The 21,299-nt window shown below is 44.2% G+C and overlaps 1 protein-coding gene and 1 long non-coding RNA gene across 2 annotated transcripts in view; both read right to left on the bottom strand.

Moving 5' to 3' along the window:
* Window positions 1-1,403: 1,403 nt before the first annotated feature.
* Window positions 1,404-6,005, bottom strand: LOC138965384 (uncharacterized). Its single transcript, XR_011455432.1, has 3 exons — window positions 5,868-6,005; window positions 2,139-2,198; window positions 1,404-1,502 (listed from the first exon to the last, which is right to left on the bottom strand). It is a non-coding gene; the product is annotated as an uncharacterized lncRNA (long non-coding RNA).
* Window positions 6,006-13,758: 7,753 nt separating this feature from the next.
* The window catches only part of LOC138965382 (uncharacterized), a 15,846-nt gene continuing 8,305 nt past the window's right edge, over window positions 13,759-21,299 (bottom strand). Inside the window, exons 6-9 of the mRNA XM_070337524.1 lie at window positions 18,995-19,103; window positions 18,157-18,242; window positions 15,875-17,138; window positions 13,759-15,378 (exon numbers count right to left, since the gene is read on the bottom strand). Of these exons, the coding sequence (XP_070193625.1) occupies window positions 15,335-15,378; window positions 15,875-17,138; window positions 18,157-18,242; window positions 18,995-19,103 (1,503 nt within the window). The 3' untranslated portion in view covers window positions 13,759-15,334. The remainder of the gene's footprint in view (window positions 15,379-15,874; window positions 17,139-18,156; window positions 18,243-18,994; window positions 19,104-21,299) is intronic.

Below are 21,299 nucleotides of genomic sequence, written 5' to 3'. Positions count from 1 at the left end.
TTACAGATATACAACATGTACTTATTTTAAACAAATTTCTTTTCAGACGAAAATTTATTAATTTTTTAATGTGTAGAATATGACCATGCAATGGACATAAGTGCTATTATCTTTTGAAATTTATTGCCATGTTGGTGAAGGCATTGAACAGATATGTACCTCACAGAATGAGTGCCATCCTATTTGAATTCCTCTTTTCTGAGTTACTCATGTTTTTGGAGTGCCTGTCATTAATTTATATGAAATATCCCTTGTTGACTGCAAATCAGTTTACTCACTTGCTTTTAGCCTTTTCTTTTTGTTTGATTTTAGTTTTGATAAATAATCATAAATAAAACAAAACATGCACCAGTACGTCAACCATGTGGTCTTTGAAGTGGACAGAAAAAAACATAATACTTTAATATAATGTCATTAAGGAAATAATAAATGAACAAAAAAAGAACTTGGCTCAGTTAGGCAGTTTTTTTTTTCGTTTGTTCGTTCATGGGCTGAAACTCGCACAGCTTTTACGTGTATGACCGTTTTTACCCCGCCATACGCCGCTTTTGGGGGAAGCATGCAGGGTATTTTTGTGTTTCAATAATCCACCGAACTCTGACATGGATTACAGGACCTTTTGTGTGCGCACTTGGTCTTGTGCTTGCGTGTACACACGAAGGGGGTTAAGTCACTAGCAGGTCGGCACATAAGTTGACCTGGGAGATCTGAAAAATCTCCACCCTTAACCCACCAGGCGGCCGCGGCCGGGATTTGAACTCACAACCTTCCGATTAGGGGACCGATGTCTCATCCACTAGGCCACTGCGCCCGTCAGTTAGGCGTTAATTGTTTCTCCAATGGTTTCTGCTCATTGTTGACTTTCGTCATCTTGAGATTAAAAAAAAACTGCCTCACCAAGCATAATTTTCATTTTCTGCGCATTACCTCATTATTATTAGTTTAGAACTTCAAAGACAAGTCGACACACTAATGAATGTTTTGTGTTATTCATGATAACATTTTCCATTTATTAATTCCACTTGTTTTTGGCTCACGTAAGTGTAGCCTATGCGATCGTAACTTTGTCTGTCTGTGCGTGTGTGCGTGTGTATGTCTGTGGTAGAAACTTTAACATTTGAAGACGTCACATTATGGCGTAAGAGGGTTAGACGTCACGCGAAGGAATTACTGAAAGTCTCGGTCATTGTTATTTTGAGCGGGCCGAGACTAGTTGGCAGTAGTGTCCCTGTAAGTAGGCTACATGCAGACAGACAGATCTAGATCTAGTGTCTCGCTTTCTTGCACAGTGTCACCTATGCTTAGTGTGTGTGTGTGTGTGTGTGTGTATGTGTGACGGAGTGATTGAGTTTGTGTTACTGTTTGTCGATTTCTTACGTGAGCCTTGAAGGCTTCGCCTCTTGTTTATCCTTGCTTTTGGAATGTTGGCATGTACGTCAATCTGTTTTAGTTTGACCTTGCAATTATTTTGTCAAGATCAGTTTACTGGTAGTTTGCTTAATCTTCGCCGGCACTCGTTATCGACTACACACGGACGCACTCGTGGGTCCGTGCGGACCCAGAAGGGTGTTTGATTGCAAATATCTCCTAAACGAGTTGGAATTCTTTAATGAGCTTTTAGAAATGCCTCAGACACCTAAAAAGCTATCATCTCCTAAAAGCTCATTAAATTTCAGTGATAATTAATTAATTATACACGGTATTTGGAACAATTAAAATATTATGGGTCTGCATGGCCCCACGAGTGCCACGGAAGGGTTAGCACAATTTTCCTTCTTTGAGAAGTACGGGTCCGCACGGACCCACGAGTGCCTCGGAAGGGTATACACGCTTTTCCTTCTTTGAGAAGTATGGGTCTGCACGGCCCCACGAGTGCCTCGGAAGGGTATACACGCTTTTCCTTCTTTGAAAAGTATGGGTCCGCACGTCCCCACGAATGCTTCCGTGTGTAGTCTAAATTTGACCATTAATTAATTAATTATCACTGAAATTTAATGAGCTTTTAGGAGATGATAGCTTGTTGGGTGTCTGAGGCATTTCTAAAAGCTCATTAAAAAATTCCAACTCGTTTAAGAGATATTTGCAATCAAACACCCTTCTGGGTCCGCACGGACCCACGAGTGCCGGCGAAGGTTAACTGGAAAAGCAAAATGGATTGGAAGAATTGGAAATTTGTCGTACAGAAAACTTCAGTTGTCCTTTTGTGGCAGGCAGTATATTTTGACTTATAACTTCATTTGTTTGTGTCCTTTAAAAGAATAATCTTTTCATGTGCCTGTGCAGGAATCAGTTGCCTGTTTATTATTATTATTTGTTAAAATATGCTTCATTGAAGTGCCTATTGTTTGTATGGCAAGTTTTCATTGGCTTATGCTGCAAACTGTACTCTCATTGGCAGTTTAGTTGCCAATGTTGGCTTGGGAGACTACTTTTTTTGAGTGAACTAAGCTCACTGAATTTTTTGGTATGCTGACACCTGTCAGTGTCATTGCATTGTTACCACCTGAACCTGTCTGTACAAGATTCCTTTTGCTGTTTTGGTAAGTGAGATCATGCTAGTATGAATGCTTTATTTTAGTAAATAGATTGACTTAAATGAATTGAATGACAGGACTGTTGAATGAAATTGTTTTATTATAACTGTATGCCAGTTTAGTTAGTTCAGTTTGAATGCTTTGGAATTTAGTTGAAAAGAAGGAATGTGAACATAAACTAGTTTGGAGCCAGCTTCTTTATTTTTGATGGCGTTCATGTTGCTCATAAGTTACTTTCTATTTGAATAATGTGTCTAGGGAAATGTCAGTCTCAATTGCTACTGAAAGAAGGCACTGATGTATTTTTATTATTGGAAACAAAGAGTTGGTTTATGTAATACCTGAGTTTGATATTTATTTTCATTGTCAACATATATGATGTGCACATAGTAATAATTGATGTAATGCTTGTAGGTTATACCCTGGCCAGACTGAGGAGTGAGTAAACCCTCATAACTACAACTACAGTATTTTTGAGGTATGCGATATTTATTATTGCGGTGTGACATTCTTTATTTAAGAATGGAGTTCATGTTAAATTATTCTCAGCATGTCAGATTCACATGTTGATGTTGTAAATTGGTTGCATTGTATACATATAATATTTACGTGTATGCCGTTTTGTATCGATGTCTCAGTGAAGCAATGTTGCTGAACTAAATGAAATATTTGATGTATATGTATACTTGTGAGAGCCGTAATTTGTTTTAATGTTAATGTGAATCGAATGAGGTAAACTATTTAACTATTTATTGATTTACAATCTTAGAACTTTATTGTACTGGAACACCACGTTTACATTATTTTATTTACATGTGTTTCAGGGTTTTTTCCATGTGATTCGTTATGCCTTATGGTGAATAAAAAGCGAAGTCGGACTATCATCACACCGCCTTGTCTGCATGAGTGCGAGACGGTTACAAAATGGCGCCCAATAAGGGACTTCGCGTCACCAGACTCTGCATCGCACGCCAGTCCTAGGTTGGCCAGGCTACAACGTCAACCAAGCACAAGGCTTCACGTGGCAACACCAGTCACCACGCAACCTTCAGCCTACGTCCCTGGCCAGGGCTAAGGTTAGTCAGCATCAACGCCAGTTGCAGAGGTGGGTGCGTTCCAGCAGCAGCAGCGAGCAAAGCCCGCGCTAAGCAGAAACGTTTTTACGATCTCAAGGCCAGAGGAGCAGATGTGGGACTTGGTGACAAAGTACTTGTCAAGATAGTTGCTTTTGACGGCAAGCACAAACTTGCAGACAAGTGGGAAGAAGACATTTACGAAGTCATCCAACAACCAAACAGTGATATTCCTGTATTTGTGGTCCAAAAAGAGAATGGAACAGGAAGAAAAAGAACTCTGCATAGAAACCTACTCCTACCACTTGGAACAAGGTTAGATCAGCCAGAACTACCAAGGGAAGAGGTTCCACCTCAACAAGCAAGGCAGCGCCAGTCAAGAAGATTGCGCCGGAAGGGAGTAGCTGTGTCAGAAAGTTCACAAGACACCGAAGACACACCAGGAGAAGACAATGACACCAGTGACTCCAGTGATTTCAATGAAGTATTAGAACGAGTAATCCCAAAGATGACTCGAGTGAGTGACACTGAAGACTCTGATCACAGTGGGGACGCCCACAGTTCAATTTCCGACGACACTGAGATCGATCGGGAGGAGAATGTATCTGATCAGGAGGGTACCCAAGAGGAACAGGATCCACAGGAACCTTTGGATTCAGCGGAAGAATTGGAAACACACGCACAGGAGAGTGAAGAGGAGGAGGAGCCCAGGGTGCCTCCAAACCCAGCCCCGAGAAGATCTCTCAGGGAGAAACAGGCCCCGGCATGGCACAACTCTGGACATTACGTCATGAATATGAGTCAACAAGAGCAACCAGAGTGGCTGCAGAAAGCCGAGTATTTGAAATCGCTTGGAGATACACCTGAATGGATTGTGAAAGCAATCATCAATGTTGTGGTGTCAGGATAAACTGTACAAAATATACAAGAATTTAATTTGTTTTAGACAATGCGGTGTAAATGTTGTGTAAAATGACGAGGACGCCATTTTTTATCGGGGGGGTGTATGTGGCAGGCAGTATATTTTGACTTATAACTTCATTTGTTTGTGTCCTTTAAAAGAATAATCTTTTCATGTGCCTGTGCAGGAATCAGTTGCCTGTTTATTATTATTATTTGTTAAAATATGCTTCATTGAAGTGCCTATTGTTTGTATGGCAAGTTTTCATTGGCTTATGCTGCAAACTGTACTCTCATTGGCAGTTTAGTTGCCAATGTTGGCTTGGGAGACTACTTTTTTTGAGTGAACTAAGCTCACTGAATTTTTTGGTATGCTGACACCTGTCAGTGTCATTGCATTGTTACCACCTGAACCTGTCTGTACAAGATTCCTTTTGCTGTTTTGGTAAGTGAGATCATGCTAGTATGAATGCTTTATTTTAGTAAATAGATTGACTTAAATGAATTGAATGACAGGACTGTTGAATGAAATTGTTTTATTATAACTGTATGCCAGTTTAGTTAGTTCAGTTTGAATGCTTTGGAATTTAGTTGAAAAGAAGGAATGTGAACATAAACTAGTTTGGAGCCAGCTTCTTTATTTTTGATGGCGTTCATGTTGCTCATAAGTTACTTTCTATTTGAATAATGTGTCTAGGGAAATGTCAGTCTCAATTGCTACTGAAAGAAGGCACTGATGTATTTTTATTATTGGAAACAAAGAGTTGGTTTATGTAATACCTGAGTTTGATATTTATTTTCATTGTCTACATATATGATGTGCACATAGTAATAATTGATGTAATGCTTGTAGGTTTTACCCTGGCCAGACTGAGGAGTGAGTAAACCCTCATAACTACAACTACAGTATTTTTGAGGTATGTGATATTTATTATTGCGGTGTGACATTCTTTATTTAAGAATGGAGTTCATGTTAAATTATTCTCAGCATGTCAGATTCACATGTTGATGTTGTAAATTGGTTGCATTGTATACATATAATATTTACGTGTATGCCGTTTTGTATCGATGTCTCAGTGAAGCAATGTTGCTGAACTAAATGAAATATTTGATGTATATGTATACTTGTGAGAGCCGTAATTTGTTTTAATGTTAATGTGAATCGAATGAGGTAAACTATTTAACTATTTATTGATTTACAATCTTAGAACTTTATTGTACTGGAACACCACGTTTACATTATTTTATTTACATGTGTTTCAGGGTTTTTTCCATGTGATTCGTTATGCCTTATGGTGAATAAAAAGCGAAGTCGGACTATCATCACACCGCCTTGTCTGCATGAGTGCGAGACGGTTACACTTTTTTGATTGTACTTTTTGTGTTTTAGTGCCTTGTGTGCCTGTTGATATTTTTAGCTTTTGGTTTACTTCATGGACTTTTTGTTTTTGTGATACAATGTGCTTCCATGTGTGTGTGTGTGTGTGTGTGTGTGTGTGTGTGTGTGTGTGTGTGTGAATGCTCTGCAGCTGATTTGATACCTATATATATTTTTGTGTGCATTAGGACTATGGAAGAGTATAGGAGTATTTTTGTTAACCAATATGATGCATGGTAGTACAATGTACAATCATGATGGAACTTTATTTTCTATATGCATTGTATGTGTGAATATTGAATTGTTAAGAGAGAGAGAGAGAGAGAGAGAGAGAGAGAGAGAGAGAGAGAGACACACACACACACACAGACAGAGAGAGAGAGAGAGAGAGAGAGAGACTTAGACTTAGACTTAGACTTAGACTTAGAACATTTTATTCACATAAAGGGTAGACATTTTAGGCCATAGGCTTAATCTTACAATGTGCCCTTTACATTCACACAAACACATATTCACGCGTGCGCCCGACTAGAATCATAGAAACATCAAACATACAGTAATAATAAATGAGAAAAGTAGTAGAAAATACATGAATGGAACATCAATAAAGCAATTGCAGAGAGAGCGAGAGAGAGCGAGAGAGAGAGAGAGAGAGAGAGAGCGCATATAGCAGCACTGCTGTGCAGTGTGATATAGTACATCTCTCGTTTTATTTGAACATTTTAAAACATGTTGGAGTCTCTAAAACCACATGTGTGTACATACCATTGGACAGTATTGCTACACTTTCATCAGCCTCCTTTTCTTTTTATATTTAGTCAAGTTATGACTAAATGTTTTAACATCGAGGGGGGAATCGAGACGAGGGTCGTGGTGTATGTGTGTGTGTGTGTGCGTGTGTGTGTGTGTGTGTGTAGAGCGATTCAGACTAAACTACTGGACCGATCTATATGAAATTTGACATGAGAGTTCCTGGGTATGATATCGCCGGATTTTTTTGATTTTTTCGATAAATGTCTTTGATGACGTCATATCCGGCTTTTAGTGAAAGTTGAGGCGGCACTGTCACGCCCTCATTTTTCAACCGATTTCATTGAAATTTTGGTCAAGCAATCTTTCACGAAGCCCGGACTTCGGTATTGCATTTCAGCTTGGTGGCTTAAAAATTAATTGATGACTTTGGTCATTAAAAATCTGAAAATTGTGAGAAAAAAAAAAGTTTTTTATAAAACGATCCAAATTTACGTTCATCTTATTCTCCATCATTTTCTGATTCCAAAAACATATAAATATGTTATATTTGGATTAAAAACAAGCTCTAAAAATAAAAAAATATAAAAAATATGATGAAAATTAAATTTCCGAAATCAATTTAAAAACACTTTCATCTTATTCCTTGTCGGTTCCTGATTCCAAAAACATATAGATATGATATGTTTGGATTGAAAACACGCTCAGAAAGTTAAAACGAAGAGAGGTACAGAAAAGCGTGCTATCCTTCTCAGCGCAACTACTACCCCGCTCTTCTTGTCAATTTCACTGCTTTGCCATGAGCGGTGGACTGACGATGCTACGAGTATACGGTCTTGCTGCGTTGCATTGCGTTCAGTTTCATTCTGTGAGTTCGACAGCTACTTGACTAAATGTTGTATTTTCGCCTTACGCGACTTGTTCTTTTTTAATACAGATGAAAGATATTTTTGTGTGCATATTATAATTAAAAATTTTAATAATAAATTTTCATTTGATTAATATACTTACCCAACTCACATATAGCAATTAACCCATAGTTCAGTGCTGATACCGCTGTACGCGTCCCCTTAGCAACAAGGAAGACGCCTCTAAAAAAGAGTGACCGAGACCTGTAAGGGTATCCAGGCCAGCCCGTAAGGGAGGCTGCCTTCCATATGCGCGCGCATATGCCGCCATCTTGTCATTCTACACGAAGCCCAACTCACTACTTTTTTAGACCCCCATACCCCCCACAGCGGGGAGGCGGGAGGGAATAAACGATGTGAGTTGGGTAAGTATATTAATCAAATGAAAATTTATTATTAAAATTTTTAATTAAATTACATATCTTACCCAACTCACATATAGCAGATTGCTACTATAGGAGGAGGGTACTTACCAACTTAAGACCGCAGGACCTGCCCTGCAGCCACGAGAGCCGGCAAAGCCGCACTGCCATCTTGCCGCCTTGCCGCAATGTCCCTCAAATAAAAATTGATGAACACGTCCTCAGATTTCCAATAAGCCGCCGCCAGGACCTCTGATAGGCGCCCTGAGCGAAGCACGGCCACAGAAGACGCCCAAGCCCTCGCTTCGTGCGTCCTGGCTGACGTAAGAGGAAGCACCGCCCTGACCTCGCCAGACTGGCGTTGCCACCATCCATACGCTTGCTTAATGGTCAGTGAAACCCATTTAGTCAAGGTGACCTTCGAGATATCCTTCGCCCGCACAGTGTTGAGGGATATAAACAATAATCTCTGAGTTTCCGAGCGAATCGGCGAAGACCTAGACAGGTAGCTGCTTAACGCCCTGACAGGACAATTTGACAGATCGGGGTCTCCAGGAGCGAGTATATCGCTCAAGGGTGGAATACGAATGCAAGGCGAAGCCTGACCGGGCTTTTGATTTTTAGCGAGAAAATTAGACGTAAATTTCAAAGAGTAGGAGCCATCCCTCTCCAGGGAAATATCTTTAGCGAGACCAGAAAGAGCGTGCACCTCGCTACCCCTCCTAGCCGTGGCGAGCAAGACCAAAAACAAAGTTTTTCTCGTCAAATTAGGTAAACTAGCCAACCGGAGAGGCTCAAAGTCCTCCGACGCAAGGAAACGGAGAACCACAAACAGATCCCAGGCAGGGAGCTGTGATCTTGAGAGAGCCGCGTCAAGGGCAGCTCCCTTAAGCACGCTTGAAATGACACCGTCCAGAGTGATCTTGCGACCGAGCTGTCTAAGAGTGGAAGAAATCGCAGACCTTCTAACTCGCAGTGACGAAGGAGAGACCCCCCTACTAGCCAACCAAGAGAGGTGGTTGGCTACCTCCATGGACCTTGGGGAAAGATGTTGAACCTTATTCTCAGAGCACCACTTGGCCCATGCAGCCCAATGAGAAGAGTACACGGAGCTAGTTGAGTCTCTGTGTGCTTTCTGTACCAGTTTCAGAGTTGTGGCCGAGGCCCCGGCACGACGCAGAGAGATTCTGACAGAATCCAGCCGTGAAGCTGCAACGCTTGTGGATTCTCGTGCGGGACCCCTGACCTGGGCTGTAACAGGTCGCCCCTTCGAACGCCTAGAGGAATGGGTGGGCGCACTGCCAGCCGCAGAAGGTCTGGATACCAGTGCTGGCTGGGCCAAAGAGGAGCCACCAGCACCAGAGCTGGTCTTTCCAGATCCACTTTTCTTAGCACCTTCCCTAGCAGGCAAAACGGAGGGAAAGCGTAAGCCTGCAGATTTGTCCAATCCAGATCCAACGCGTTCACCGCCCACGCCAGAGGGTCCGGGAACGGTGAGACGAAAAGGGGGAGCCTGGTCGAGAATCTTGTTGCAAACAGATCTATGCAAGGCTTGTCTACTTGAACCCAAAGACGGTCCAACGCCTGGTGGGAGAGGGTCCATTCTGAATGCAGAACCTTGTCCCCCCGACTGAGGGCATCCGCCAAAACATTGAGCGTGCCCTTCAGGTACTTCGCTGAGAGAAGTATGTTGTGCGAGCTGCACCAAACCAACAGACGGCAAGCGCTCTCCGACAGCTTCTGCGAGCGTGTGCCCCCCTGCCGATTTATGTAAGCGGCCACAGTCGTATTGTCCGTGTGGACTTGGACATGACTGCCCCCCAGAAGCGGCAGGAAAGCCCGTAAACCCAGAGACACAGCCTCCAGCTCCAGCACGTTTATGTGCTGAGGAGCTTGGGAGAGATCCCACAGACCGGAGGCTGTCTGATCGGCCAGATGAGCTCCCCAGCCTGTCATGGACGCATCTGTAACTAGAATGTTCTCCGGCGCCGGAGGAACGATCGGAACACCCTGAGAGACCCAGGGGAGCAGCCAAACACTTGTAGTGTTGCTGAACCAACTCCCCAGTCCTATGCGAACATTCCATCCCTGAGAGGCTTGGTCCCACTGCCTCCTCAAAGCCGCCTGAAACGGCCTCTTGTGGACCCTGCCTAGAGGCACAAGGGGAGCCATCGATTCCATCTGCCCCAGTAGGGAGGACAACTCCCGGGCCGTGGACACATTCTTTCCGTTCAACAAGCGAACCAAGTTCTGAAGCTTGTCCACCCTCTTTTGAGAGGGGCGGACTAACCACTCCACCGTATCGAAATCCATGCCCAGGTAAGTGAAGCGTTGGGATGGTTCTAACTCTGACTTCCCTAGATTGACTGTAAAGCCCAGCTGAGCCGCCAGGTCGAGGACCCTTGCAGTATGAGTTCTGCACATGTACTGATCCTGATGCAGATTCAACCAATCGTCTAAATACGCCCGTAGGCGTACCCCCTCTTGTCTGACAAGAGAGCAAAGCTGGCGAACGACCAGCGTGAAGATCCAGGGGGCCAGGGAAAGCCCGAAGGGGAGTGCCCGAAATTGAAACACTTTCTCGCCCCACAGAAAGCGCAGCCATTTCCTGTCTTGAACATGCATGAGCACATGGAAATATGCGTCGGTGAGATCCACCGACGTGGCCCAATCTCCCGGACGCAGAGCTTCCCTTACAGAGAGAGGAGTCTCCATGACAAATTTGACTACCCGTAGGTATTTGTTCAGGGTGGACAGGTCCAAAACAGGCCTCCATGCCCCTGAGGCTTTGGGCACCACGAACAGCCTGCCGTAAAAGCCGAGGGACTCTCGATCTCGAACTTCCTCTATCGCACCCTTCAGGAGAAGGGAAGCCACCTCCGCATGAACGGCTGACTTGGCTTCCGGGTCTACGGGGTATCTGAAAGGCGGAGGTATCCTGGACAGAGGCGCCTTCCCCTCTGCCCAGAGGAGACGGAATCCCGAACGCACTATTCCCAAAATCCACCGGCTGGACACCAGGCGTGTCCAGGCGGCCAAGGCCCTGGAGGGGCCACCCGCCGCCACCAAGGCGGGGGTTACTGGGAATAGTGGCTCGGGAGACCCTCATTGGGGGTGAGGCTTGTGCCCCGACCCCCGAGAACCCCCAAAGGAGCCTCTCTTCTGGTAAGGCGCGCCTCGCCCCCTACCCCGAAAAGAGGTGGACTGATTTTGCATCTTGCCCCCCCCAGACGAAGAAGGCTGAGCCTTATTCTGAGAGGTAGGCTTGCTCTGAACCTTCTGAAAGCCGTGGTGAGCAATCCTTGCAATAGCCAGATCCCTAGCGTCCTGGGTTTCCTTCTGCAAAGCGTCCAAAGAGGAAGCACCCAGCAGCGACCCTTCCGTAAAAGGAGATACCTTAAGTCTGTCAATGGTACCCCTGTCTCGGATCTTTGAACCCGCCAAAAAGGCAGTTCTGCGGGAATGCACAGCATGCCCGTAAAGCCTGGCTGACAAGCTCAATTGTTCCTGAGAGACCCTGGCAAGCGTCGCCAACAGAGTTGTCACATCCTCCTGGGAGGCGTCGTAACGGAACTCAAACGGGTCTAACGAAGAAGCGATAGACCTAGACAAAGAGCGTTGGAGAGAACTAGAGACGGAACCCAACTCGAGCAAAGATCTACCCGTCTCCTCCAAAGCCTGAAGAGCAGACTCCGTGTAAGGGACTATTCTATCCCTGGCATACCCGTCCTCCCGCAAAGAAAGCAGTTCCGGAGTCACCGGTAGAACTGATTTCGGCAAAGCAAAAGAGTCAAGTAGAGTGACGGGACGAACCAGCAGTTTAGAGCTCTTAGAGAGCGCAGAACAAGGAACGTGTTGCCCCGCTTTAGCCAACCAAGGGCCCACCACCTCCGGAGCCTCCCCATGCTGTAACAACAGCGGAAAGGCATCGGACATAGCTCGACCTCTCGCAAAAATCTTCGACATCTCGACCGCCACAGAGGGGGACTCCCGGAATCGGAACGAACTTTTCGGTTCCTTAGCACTCCTGAAATCCCCTAAGGCAGAAGGAGGATGGACAAACTGAGATTTGTTCACCGCCACCTCCTCCTCGAGATATTTCGAAGCCACTCCAGCCGCCAGAGCCACCGCATCTGGCAGCTGCCGTGGCAAAAAGAATCCAGCACCTTCAGCCTGAGAGGCGGCACCGTCATCCAGGTAGTCTCCGTGCCCTTCCGTGCACTCCGGAGGCTGGTCCCCGTACTGACTAACAGAGTCAAGTCCAGAACCAGCCATACTACCACCAACTTCCTGCCCCCTGGGCGGAAGCAGATGCCTTTCAACCTGACCACAGTCTACTGACGAGGCGGGAAGAATAGGAACATCTGTTCGCTTGTCAGGGCCCTTAGCACCCACTGACACCCCGACTAAGCGGTGGATATCAGCCAGTGTTTCAGAACTTTCACCTGGGATTAGACCCGAGGCTACTCCCTCAAGACAACGCTCACGTGGAGTACACATACCTTGTGAAGAAGAACGGACACCGGCCGGAGACCCCACGGGAGCCTGAGAGATCCCATCCTGAGACGCATGCACGTCCGCCCTCGTAACAGTAGCAGAGGGAGGCAAACGAACACTGGCCAGCGACGACGCACCCCCGACACCTGCCGGCAGCGCACGTAGCTCCGCCTTTGTTGACGAAACTTCAGCCGCTAAAGCCGACACCTGTGAGCTTAATGTCAAAAGCAAAGAGGCAACATCCACAGATGCGAGCCCAGAACCTACGGGCGAGACATCCCTTACAACATGCTTAACCCCGAGCACAGGCTTCTCCGCAGGTTTAGCCGACGAACCGGAAACTCCGGGCACGTCAACAACAACATCACTACATTTTTTGGATTCTGAACCAGAAAGAGACACGGGCGTATCGCCGTGCGATTTAGAACTTCTAGAACTTCTAGAACTTTTCCTAACGGGAGAGGGCGAAGCAGCTACATGTTTAGATGTTACCCTCTTCCCGTCCGCATTGTCGGCCATGATGAAAACAACTCACAAACAAATTTGGAAAAAATTTTGTAAGTCCGAAAACAAGCCAACAATGCCGCCAAAATTCAGGTAAAAAATGGAAAGATCTCACCTCAACAGCAAATGCGAAGTCCGGAGACAAGAAGACACCAAGGGGAACACAAACCAGGTCTGGAAGACCAAGCAAGTAGGCTGAAACACAGCCGGAGCGTACCAAAAGCGTCCAGCTCCACTGATCGCTGAGAGTAGAATGACAAGATGGCGGCATATGCGCGCGCATATGGAAGGCAGCCTCCCTTACGGGCTGGCCTGGATACCCTTACGGGTCTCGGTCACTCTTTTTTAGAGGCGTCTTCCTTGTTGCTAAGGGGACGCGTACAGCGGTATCAGCACTGAACTATGGGTTAATTGCTATATGTGAGTTGGGTAAGATATGTAATTTAATCATGAGTTAAATTGATCTAAGGAAAAAAGGCAACCGTTAGTTTACACCACTTCTAGGTATAATTGGCATTATAAGCTCCATATGTCTCCGCAGCATGGCTATAAACAGTCTTTCCTAAAAGCTCATTAGTAGATTTTTATTGTCATTTTGCTGCTTTGTTGTGAGTTGCATCTCTTTGGATAGAGAAAATGTCCACCAGGTCTAACATTTTTTATTGTTGTTGCCTTGTATTTTTATTGGTGTGAATGAAATGGGATAGAAACCTTATACAAGGGCTGAAATCATGCATGATTGTTATTGTGAAATACAGCTGGCGCCAAAAAAGCACAAGTGAAGTACACGAATGTCTTTCTATCCTTGCAAATAAAAGGCTACATTAACATTAATTAATTTCTGAGATGTATTTGAAGCTCAGAAAGTAAGTTTGACAAATGTAAAAGCGTGGTGGTGACTTTGAACGGCTTACAGAGGATTGGCAATGGCATAATGTAGCAATGTGTTTTGAATGCATACATGCGTACACAGTACAATAATATTTTGAAGAAAAGGTTGAATAAATTCTACCTTACTCAAATGTTCTTTCCTATTTCTTGTATTGTTGCTTTTGTGATTTTCCTGTGTGAAATATTCAGATAACATACTATTCATCAATTTTCACACACACACACACTCTCTCTCTCTCTCACTAACACACCACTTTATTGTCCACACACACATTTCAGTGCAAATTTATTTGTACACTGAACCATGCATGCATTCATTTGTGCACACATGTACAAGATATAGATTATAGGTCATTGCTTACTGTTGCAGAAAAAACAAAAATGCACATTTTATACTTGCAGTCTTCTCGAATAACGACAAAATCCTTTCTGAGCAACGCACAACATTTCTAACCCCACATCCTTGTACTTTAGGCCCCTCCAAAAAATAGGTGTGGTTAAGGTAACATAGCCCCCAAAAATAGGGTAGGAAGGTAGGCAATCACTTTTTTTTTAAAACTTTTTTTTCTATTATAGCAGAGCAACCAAGCGTGTAGCACTCGCAACCGAAGAAGATGCCGCCATTTTTGTCATGGCAAGCGTCTGTTGGGCCTTTTTAGTAGAAGGAGTTATTTCCCTTGCATCGTCTGTCGTCTGCATGACGACTCGAGCGCTTTCGCTTTCATTGCGTTTTCTGCACTCGTTTTCTTGTTTTCATTTTTTGTTTTTGTTTTTTTTTTTTTTTACAAATGTAATAAAAAGTCATAGGGTCGGCCCCTAAAAATAGGGTAGGTCGGGTTACCGTAACCACACCTATTTTTTTTTTAGGCCTTATCTGCACATGTTTTCCAAAGTATACGAACAAACCATCTGTGAATATAATCATTGGTGCTTGTAACACAGCAAATATAATTTCATTAGCCGATCAAATGTTCAAAGCATGCCGTTTAAAAGAACAATATTTTCCAAGGGCTTCCCTCTTGTTGAAAAAGATTATCACACAGTATCATTTTGTTACCTGTATTGTGCTAATCACTGCTTGCATGGAACATTATGTTAAACTTAGCACTTGATAGATCGAAGTTGTGTAGTATAGTGTCCTTGACTGTGTGTGTGCGTGTGTGATAGAGGAAAGGATTAGAGAGAGAAAGAGGGATAGAGACAAGGGGTGGGGAGAGAGAGAGAAAGAGGGATAGAGACAAGGGGTGGGGAGAGAGAGAGAAAGAGAGGAGTAGAGAGAACCAAGGGTGGGGGAAGAGAGAGAGAGAGAGATGTACTAGTCCTGGTACAGGTATCTGTGAAAATTGACGCGACTTTCATACAAACAATCACACTGGTCCACACATAGACTAGAGTCCAACTCCAAGCCATATAACTTTAAACACTATCACTACAACACAAGGCCTCTTGCGCATGTGTAAAGCCACAAGTCATCAGCATACCGCCCCTGCAGTTGCATGTGATGAGTCTCCTTCAGGCAGTGCAAAGGACAGGTTTGTCAAAAGTCATCCGACAGCTGTGAAAGGATATCATCGCTCAGATCTGAAACAGTGAGAGCAACAGAATGGATAAAATGAGTTCACTCGCTGCCTTCAGTGTGTGTGTGCGCGCATGTAGATGTGGGCCTGTTCGTGTGTGTGGTTATGAGAATCTATCTGACCATTCTGCAAGAGAGAGAGAGAGAGAGAGAGAGAGAGAGAGAGAATTACTTAAAACACTTACACACACAAACACATGCACAGTCACACACACACACACACACACAGATCAGTCATGAACAGCTACACAAACACACACACACAATCATGAACAGTCACACATGCATACACACAAATACACATTAGGTGTCATAATATGCACAAAGAGAAAGTCAAAACCCAAATGGGAAGCCAGCACATTAAAGTACAAAACCCAAATCAGTTTGAAAAAACACCCCCATAAAGATTCATGTTCTGTCACTGACTGACTGAGTACAGAAAAAGCTTGCTCTCGAGAAGTTCATGAAAAACAAAAGACAAATCACAGAAACCATGCTCACCATCATCCCACATACTGCAAGTCTTTTCAGCAGCACAACTCTTCACAGCAGCCGCATTTAGCTCGCTGGTCTCTCCGCTACCAGTAGCAAGGGCACCGAGTCTCACAGATGAGCTTGTCCATGTACTATTGGACGATCCCATATGCTGTATCTTGGCTGGAGGCTCTTGACTTTGTTCGCTGGAAGTGTCTGTATTACTGTTTGGACCTGCAGGTCCAGCTGAGTCTGTGGACTTGCGTTTGAACGACCACTGTGACTGCTGGGATGCTTGGCTTTCAGAAAAGTTGTGTGTTTGACTTTGAGACTGCAAAGTGTTACTCGAAACAGTTATTTCACTGCTTGTCCTCAAATGATTTGTGTTAGCGTTACATGTCATACCACCTGTAGCATGACTGAATCGGGAGAGTGTGGGAGTACCTACATTTGCACTCAAGTTTCTTGGCTGAAAGCTATTTGGGGTAAAAGTGTGGTTTATGCCTGACACAGAGGAAGGGTTTGGAGGCTGGATTCTGGCACCATTTCCTTGACTGAAGTTGCCACCACCCAAAGCTGAGGGGGTAAAGTTCCTGGGTAAAAATGAACCACTCGTACTTGCAGCAGTCGGTGTGTGTTGATTCTGGGGAAAATTCCTGTTTGGAGTTTGCATTCTGGAAGATGATGGAAAGTTTCCCACACCAGGAGTTCTCATGCCAGGGTTAGGTGTTCTTACACCAGGAACAGGTGTTCTCATGCCAGGGTTAGGTGTTCTTACACCTGGAACAGGTGTTCTCATGCCAGGGTTAGGTGTTCTTACACCTGGAACAGGTGTTCTCATTTGTGACATGACGTTTGAATTCCTCAACTGGAACGATCCTCCCGATGGTGTCTGTGGCAAGGGAGAAGAAGAAGCCATTCTGGGTCTCAGCGGAGCAAAGAGACTCGGAGTACTGGCCCTTGGTGTGTTGCCGAACAGTCCTGGACTTCTCTGATTGTGAAGACCACCAGATGAAGGTGTTGCCGGAGAATTGGAAGCGACAGATCCTTGTCTGCGGAGTTTATTCAGAGCACTTTCCTTGGCAGCGTTAGCAGCCTCAAGTAGCTCAACTTCTGCTGAGTGGATGTAGTTCTGCATCCTTTCCTGAGAGGATTGGGCGGCTGTCGACTGGTCCAGGGAAGACGGGAGAACTGGCTGAGTCTGGTTGCCGCTAGCTGGATAGATGGCAACGATGTTGCCGCCTGTGATGTTGAGATAGTGCGTTCGGGATGAAGGGCTGATGACGCTCACCTGGGAAGAGGGAAAGAAGGATCATGATGAGTGATGATGATGAATGAACTGTATCTGTGAAAAACCATTGTATCCTTCATTTCTCTGCGAATTGTGCATGTGGTTTTGACCCTAGCTAGCGTGAAAGAGGGATCATCAATGATCTCTAAGTCTTAGACCATGCTATATCATTTGCACCTGGAAATATGTGTTTTCAGTCAAACCAAGACATTGTCAAACCATGCAGTATAATCCAATAGGAAATCAATTTTGGTCATTCTCATAATGTCTACACTTATTTGTGAGAGATATAAGCATCATCATTGTCATATTATTTATATTTAAACTTTCTGCTTGATGGAACAAAATGTACTGGAAATGCTAATTATATGCATATTATAATAATATCATCTCCCTTTCTTTCTTTACTTTATTTGGTGTTTAACTTCGTTTTCAACCACGAAGGTTATATCGCGCCGGGGAAAGGGGGAGATGTGATAGAGCCACTTGTCAATTGTTTCTTGTTCACAAAAGCACTAATCCAAAATTTGCTCCAGGGGCTTGCAACGTAGTACAATATATTACCTTACTGGGAGAATGCAAGTTTCCAGTACAAACTTGAAAGGACTTAACATTTCTTACATACTGCTTGACTAAAATCTTTACAAAAATTGACTATATTCTATACAAGAAACACTTAACAAGGGTAAAAGGAGAAACAGAATCCGTTAGTCGCCTCTTACGACATGCTGGGGAGCATCGGGTAAATTCTTCCCCCTAACCCGCGGGGGGGAATCATCTCCCTTACTGTAGTACAGTTGATCCCCCCCCCCCCCCCCCCCCCCCCCCCCCCCCCCCCCGTTGCTTTTTCCGATTTTCTGTTGATAGCTTCCGACTGTAAATTCACCCCCATTTTAAGACTCCCTCCCCCTTAAAACACTATTTTCTCCAATGTTATTGGTCTTGAAAGAGGGGTACCACTGTGGTCGGCTGTACATGTTGGAACTTGAGTCCATGCCAGCAGCACCCTATCACTTACCTGTCTCAGCACAATGGCCGCCCCAGGCTGAAGGTCAGCACTGAAGTCTTTCAGCACCTCTCTGTGCAGTGTGCCTTGCATCTGACCTGCACGCACAAACAATACAATAGTGTCATTTTTATTGCACTTAATAATATTATGATGATGCTGCTTCCTGTCCTACATGCCTTTTTTGTTGTGTCTATTAAGGACTAGATAGTAGAATACGATAGAACACTTAATAATAATAATAGAACATTCAAACAGCGCTTCTCCACAGCTCACAGTGCTTTAAAATGGAGAGGGGGCGGGATACATTTACAAATCAGTACACTTTGCAGTAAATGACGCCTTAGAAACATGGAAAAATCTACATCAATAAGCGAATATCCAAACATACATGAAAAGTACATACTGAGAAAAAAAAATCAACTGTGCACTTATTAGGGTATATGTTTTTGCTGTGTAAGTTCATCCTTCAAAGGACTTACTGTACCCACGGAATACGCGCTATATAAGCTTCCTATTGATTGATTGATTGACTTAGAAGTTGTACATTAAGGTTTTCACTCTTCCTAATCCTATCTGGGGCATTGTCACTGTTAGATATGGTTTTGAAGCAGTCTTTTTTTTTTGACAGGTAGAACTTCTTCGTGAATTTTACTATCAATATCACATACTCAAAACTGTACTGTTTTTGGAAAATGTTAAACGATGAAAATGTAAAATTCTACTATCAAATTCACATACTCAATACTGTAATGTTCTTCAAAACAGTTAAAAGATGGATCATGGAAAGCTTCTTTTGAAAACGTGACAGGTAAACGGTATAATGTTTTTTGTGCTGCATGTTTCTCACCAGAAGGGTCTCGTAGAATGACACTGGCGTCAGTGCCCTGAAAGTCCATGGAATCCACAACTCCCAGCATCAGCGGCACTTTGCCTTTAGGCAGCAGTCTTCTACTGGCCTGAAAACAAATGTCTTGTTCACGTCAGAGCATGAAATAAATCGATAACTGTATTTCCGAGAATGATGGTAACCAGTCTCAACTCTTGACCAACATATATATATATATTGCTATTTCATATGTTACGTGGATTTCCATTGGTCAATTGGGCAAAACTGAGCTCATTGTAAAAAGTGATATCGACGACATTTCCGTCGATATCAGTTTTGATATCGACGACCTCTTTATTGCTTCCCCACTTCAAAGACAAAAACACCTGAATTTAAAAACAAACAAATACATATGAAAATGTAATGATCCCAGAATTTAGTTGAGCAAGTGACTGAAGACTTTTTGAAAGAAAAGACATTTTTAAATACAGCAGTCCCTCTCATGAACGGACACCCTTGGGCCATAGCAAAACTGTCCGTACATTGCAGGTGTCCGGTCACGGGAGGGGTGACCACAGCACCCCCTCCCCCATACACTCACACAGAGACACACAAACAACAGGATTGAGTCTATGCTAATCACTTCTTGTGGCTACTAAACAATAAACTCCTAATACTTCTTTAAACGTTCTGTAAAAGTGATTTGTATGAAAAGTGTTGAAAAGAAGAGATAAAATAAATCCTCAAGGCAGTGAACACACTCACCATGCACTGACATACGAAAGCAGCCACACAAACACAGCACAGAGGAGCGTGTGCAGATGCTTTGCAAGAATAAGCTTGAAACCCAGTTTGAATAAATAGCAGCAGATAGAGCTGCATGTCATAATCATGTAATTTATTTTCATCTTGTCTGGCTTTATTGACTGCATGCCGATCATGTGGCATGGCAGTGACTTTTCACTCTTCAGTCGGAAATACACTGTACATAACACAGCTCCCACTCTCCCTCACTAATGCCTACCCCAAGCCGTGACAACTGATGCTTGGAAATTGTGTGGAAGAGTACACCTCTCTATTTCTCTCCAATGCTCTTCCTGCTGACATGCAGTGACACCTGACACCCCACAGAGTTTAGCCAGCTACCCCTCCACCCCCCCCCCCCCGCCTCCCTCTCTCTCTCACTCCCTCCAGCCATGTACTGTTGGGCTGTGGCCAGAGAGGTCAGCTCTAACTGTTCACTCAGAGCAAAACCAGTTGACTGTGTCGTAACTTTTGACACAGCAAGACAACTGAAGGGTTCACAGATTAGGCAACCGACTCACTAGTCAAGGCTGAGGGGAAACAAGAGTATCTTGTCAATGTCAATGAAAGAGGTTACACACAGACACACGATGCTGAGAACTGTGGCCGGTTTTTCACTCTCTTTCGCTCAGGACCTTCATCGACTGTGGTTTCTGTTGTTTACGTCCAACAGACAAGAATAAAGAGCACAGTGCAGTTTCGTGTTGGCATCTTCGCATGTACTCCACTCCTGACCAAAACTACCCCCCCCCCCCCCCCCCCCTCCTGATGGTTACAGGTGCACTCAAGTTACCAGTGACTGTCGTCACGCCATTGCGGCTGTGATCTTTGCACCAAGAGCCGGACTGCTCTGTTATCGATTTTGTTGTGGTGAAAATTTGACGATGGTCTGTCCGTACATTGGAGGTATGACCTGCTGTTGGGACCGAAAATGAGTGTCCGTGTCCACGTTTTGCAGGTGTCCGTTTAAGGGGGGGCAAATATAGAAGGAAAACACTCCGTGCCGAGCAAATGTGTCCGTACATGTCAGGTGTCCGCTCACGCCGGGGGCCGTACATTGCAGGGACTGCTGTACTGAAAAGTACAAGAAAAGAGTGAACAAAAAGAAATAATAATCAGAGGGAGGGATGTGGAACAGCCAAAACTGAGACAAATACTTTTGTAATTTCTGTACAGTAAATACAAAATGTCCAGAGAATTACCAATATATCTAACATTGACTGACCGGTCTCGATTTTGATATCACTGTCTCAACAGACCATAGCAGAAGATATCATCACACAGTCCGTCAATATTGGGTAATATCTTCCCTTGTTCTTCTACTCCTTCTCCAACCCCCCCCCCCCCCCCCCCCTCTTTTATGAGGAGAAAAAAAAATCCCCGAATTACATTGTTCTTTGTTATGACTTACGAAAACTCGCTTAGAAGGAGCTCGGTTATACGATACCTCTCTTATTAGGAGTGAAAAATTAGGCCCCAAACCGGCCCTGAGTCCGGTTATAAGGAGTGCCGATAGCACCGG

The sequence above is a fragment of the Littorina saxatilis genome, linkage group LG4 (genome assembly GCF_037325665.1).
Source record: "Littorina saxatilis isolate snail1 linkage group LG4, US_GU_Lsax_2.0, whole genome shotgun sequence".
NCBI classification, from domain to species: domain Eukaryota; kingdom Metazoa; phylum Mollusca; class Gastropoda; order Littorinimorpha; family Littorinidae; genus Littorina; species Littorina saxatilis.
The sequence above is the reverse complement of the archived record's forward strand: the minus strand, read 5'-3'. Positions and strand labels throughout refer to the sequence as shown.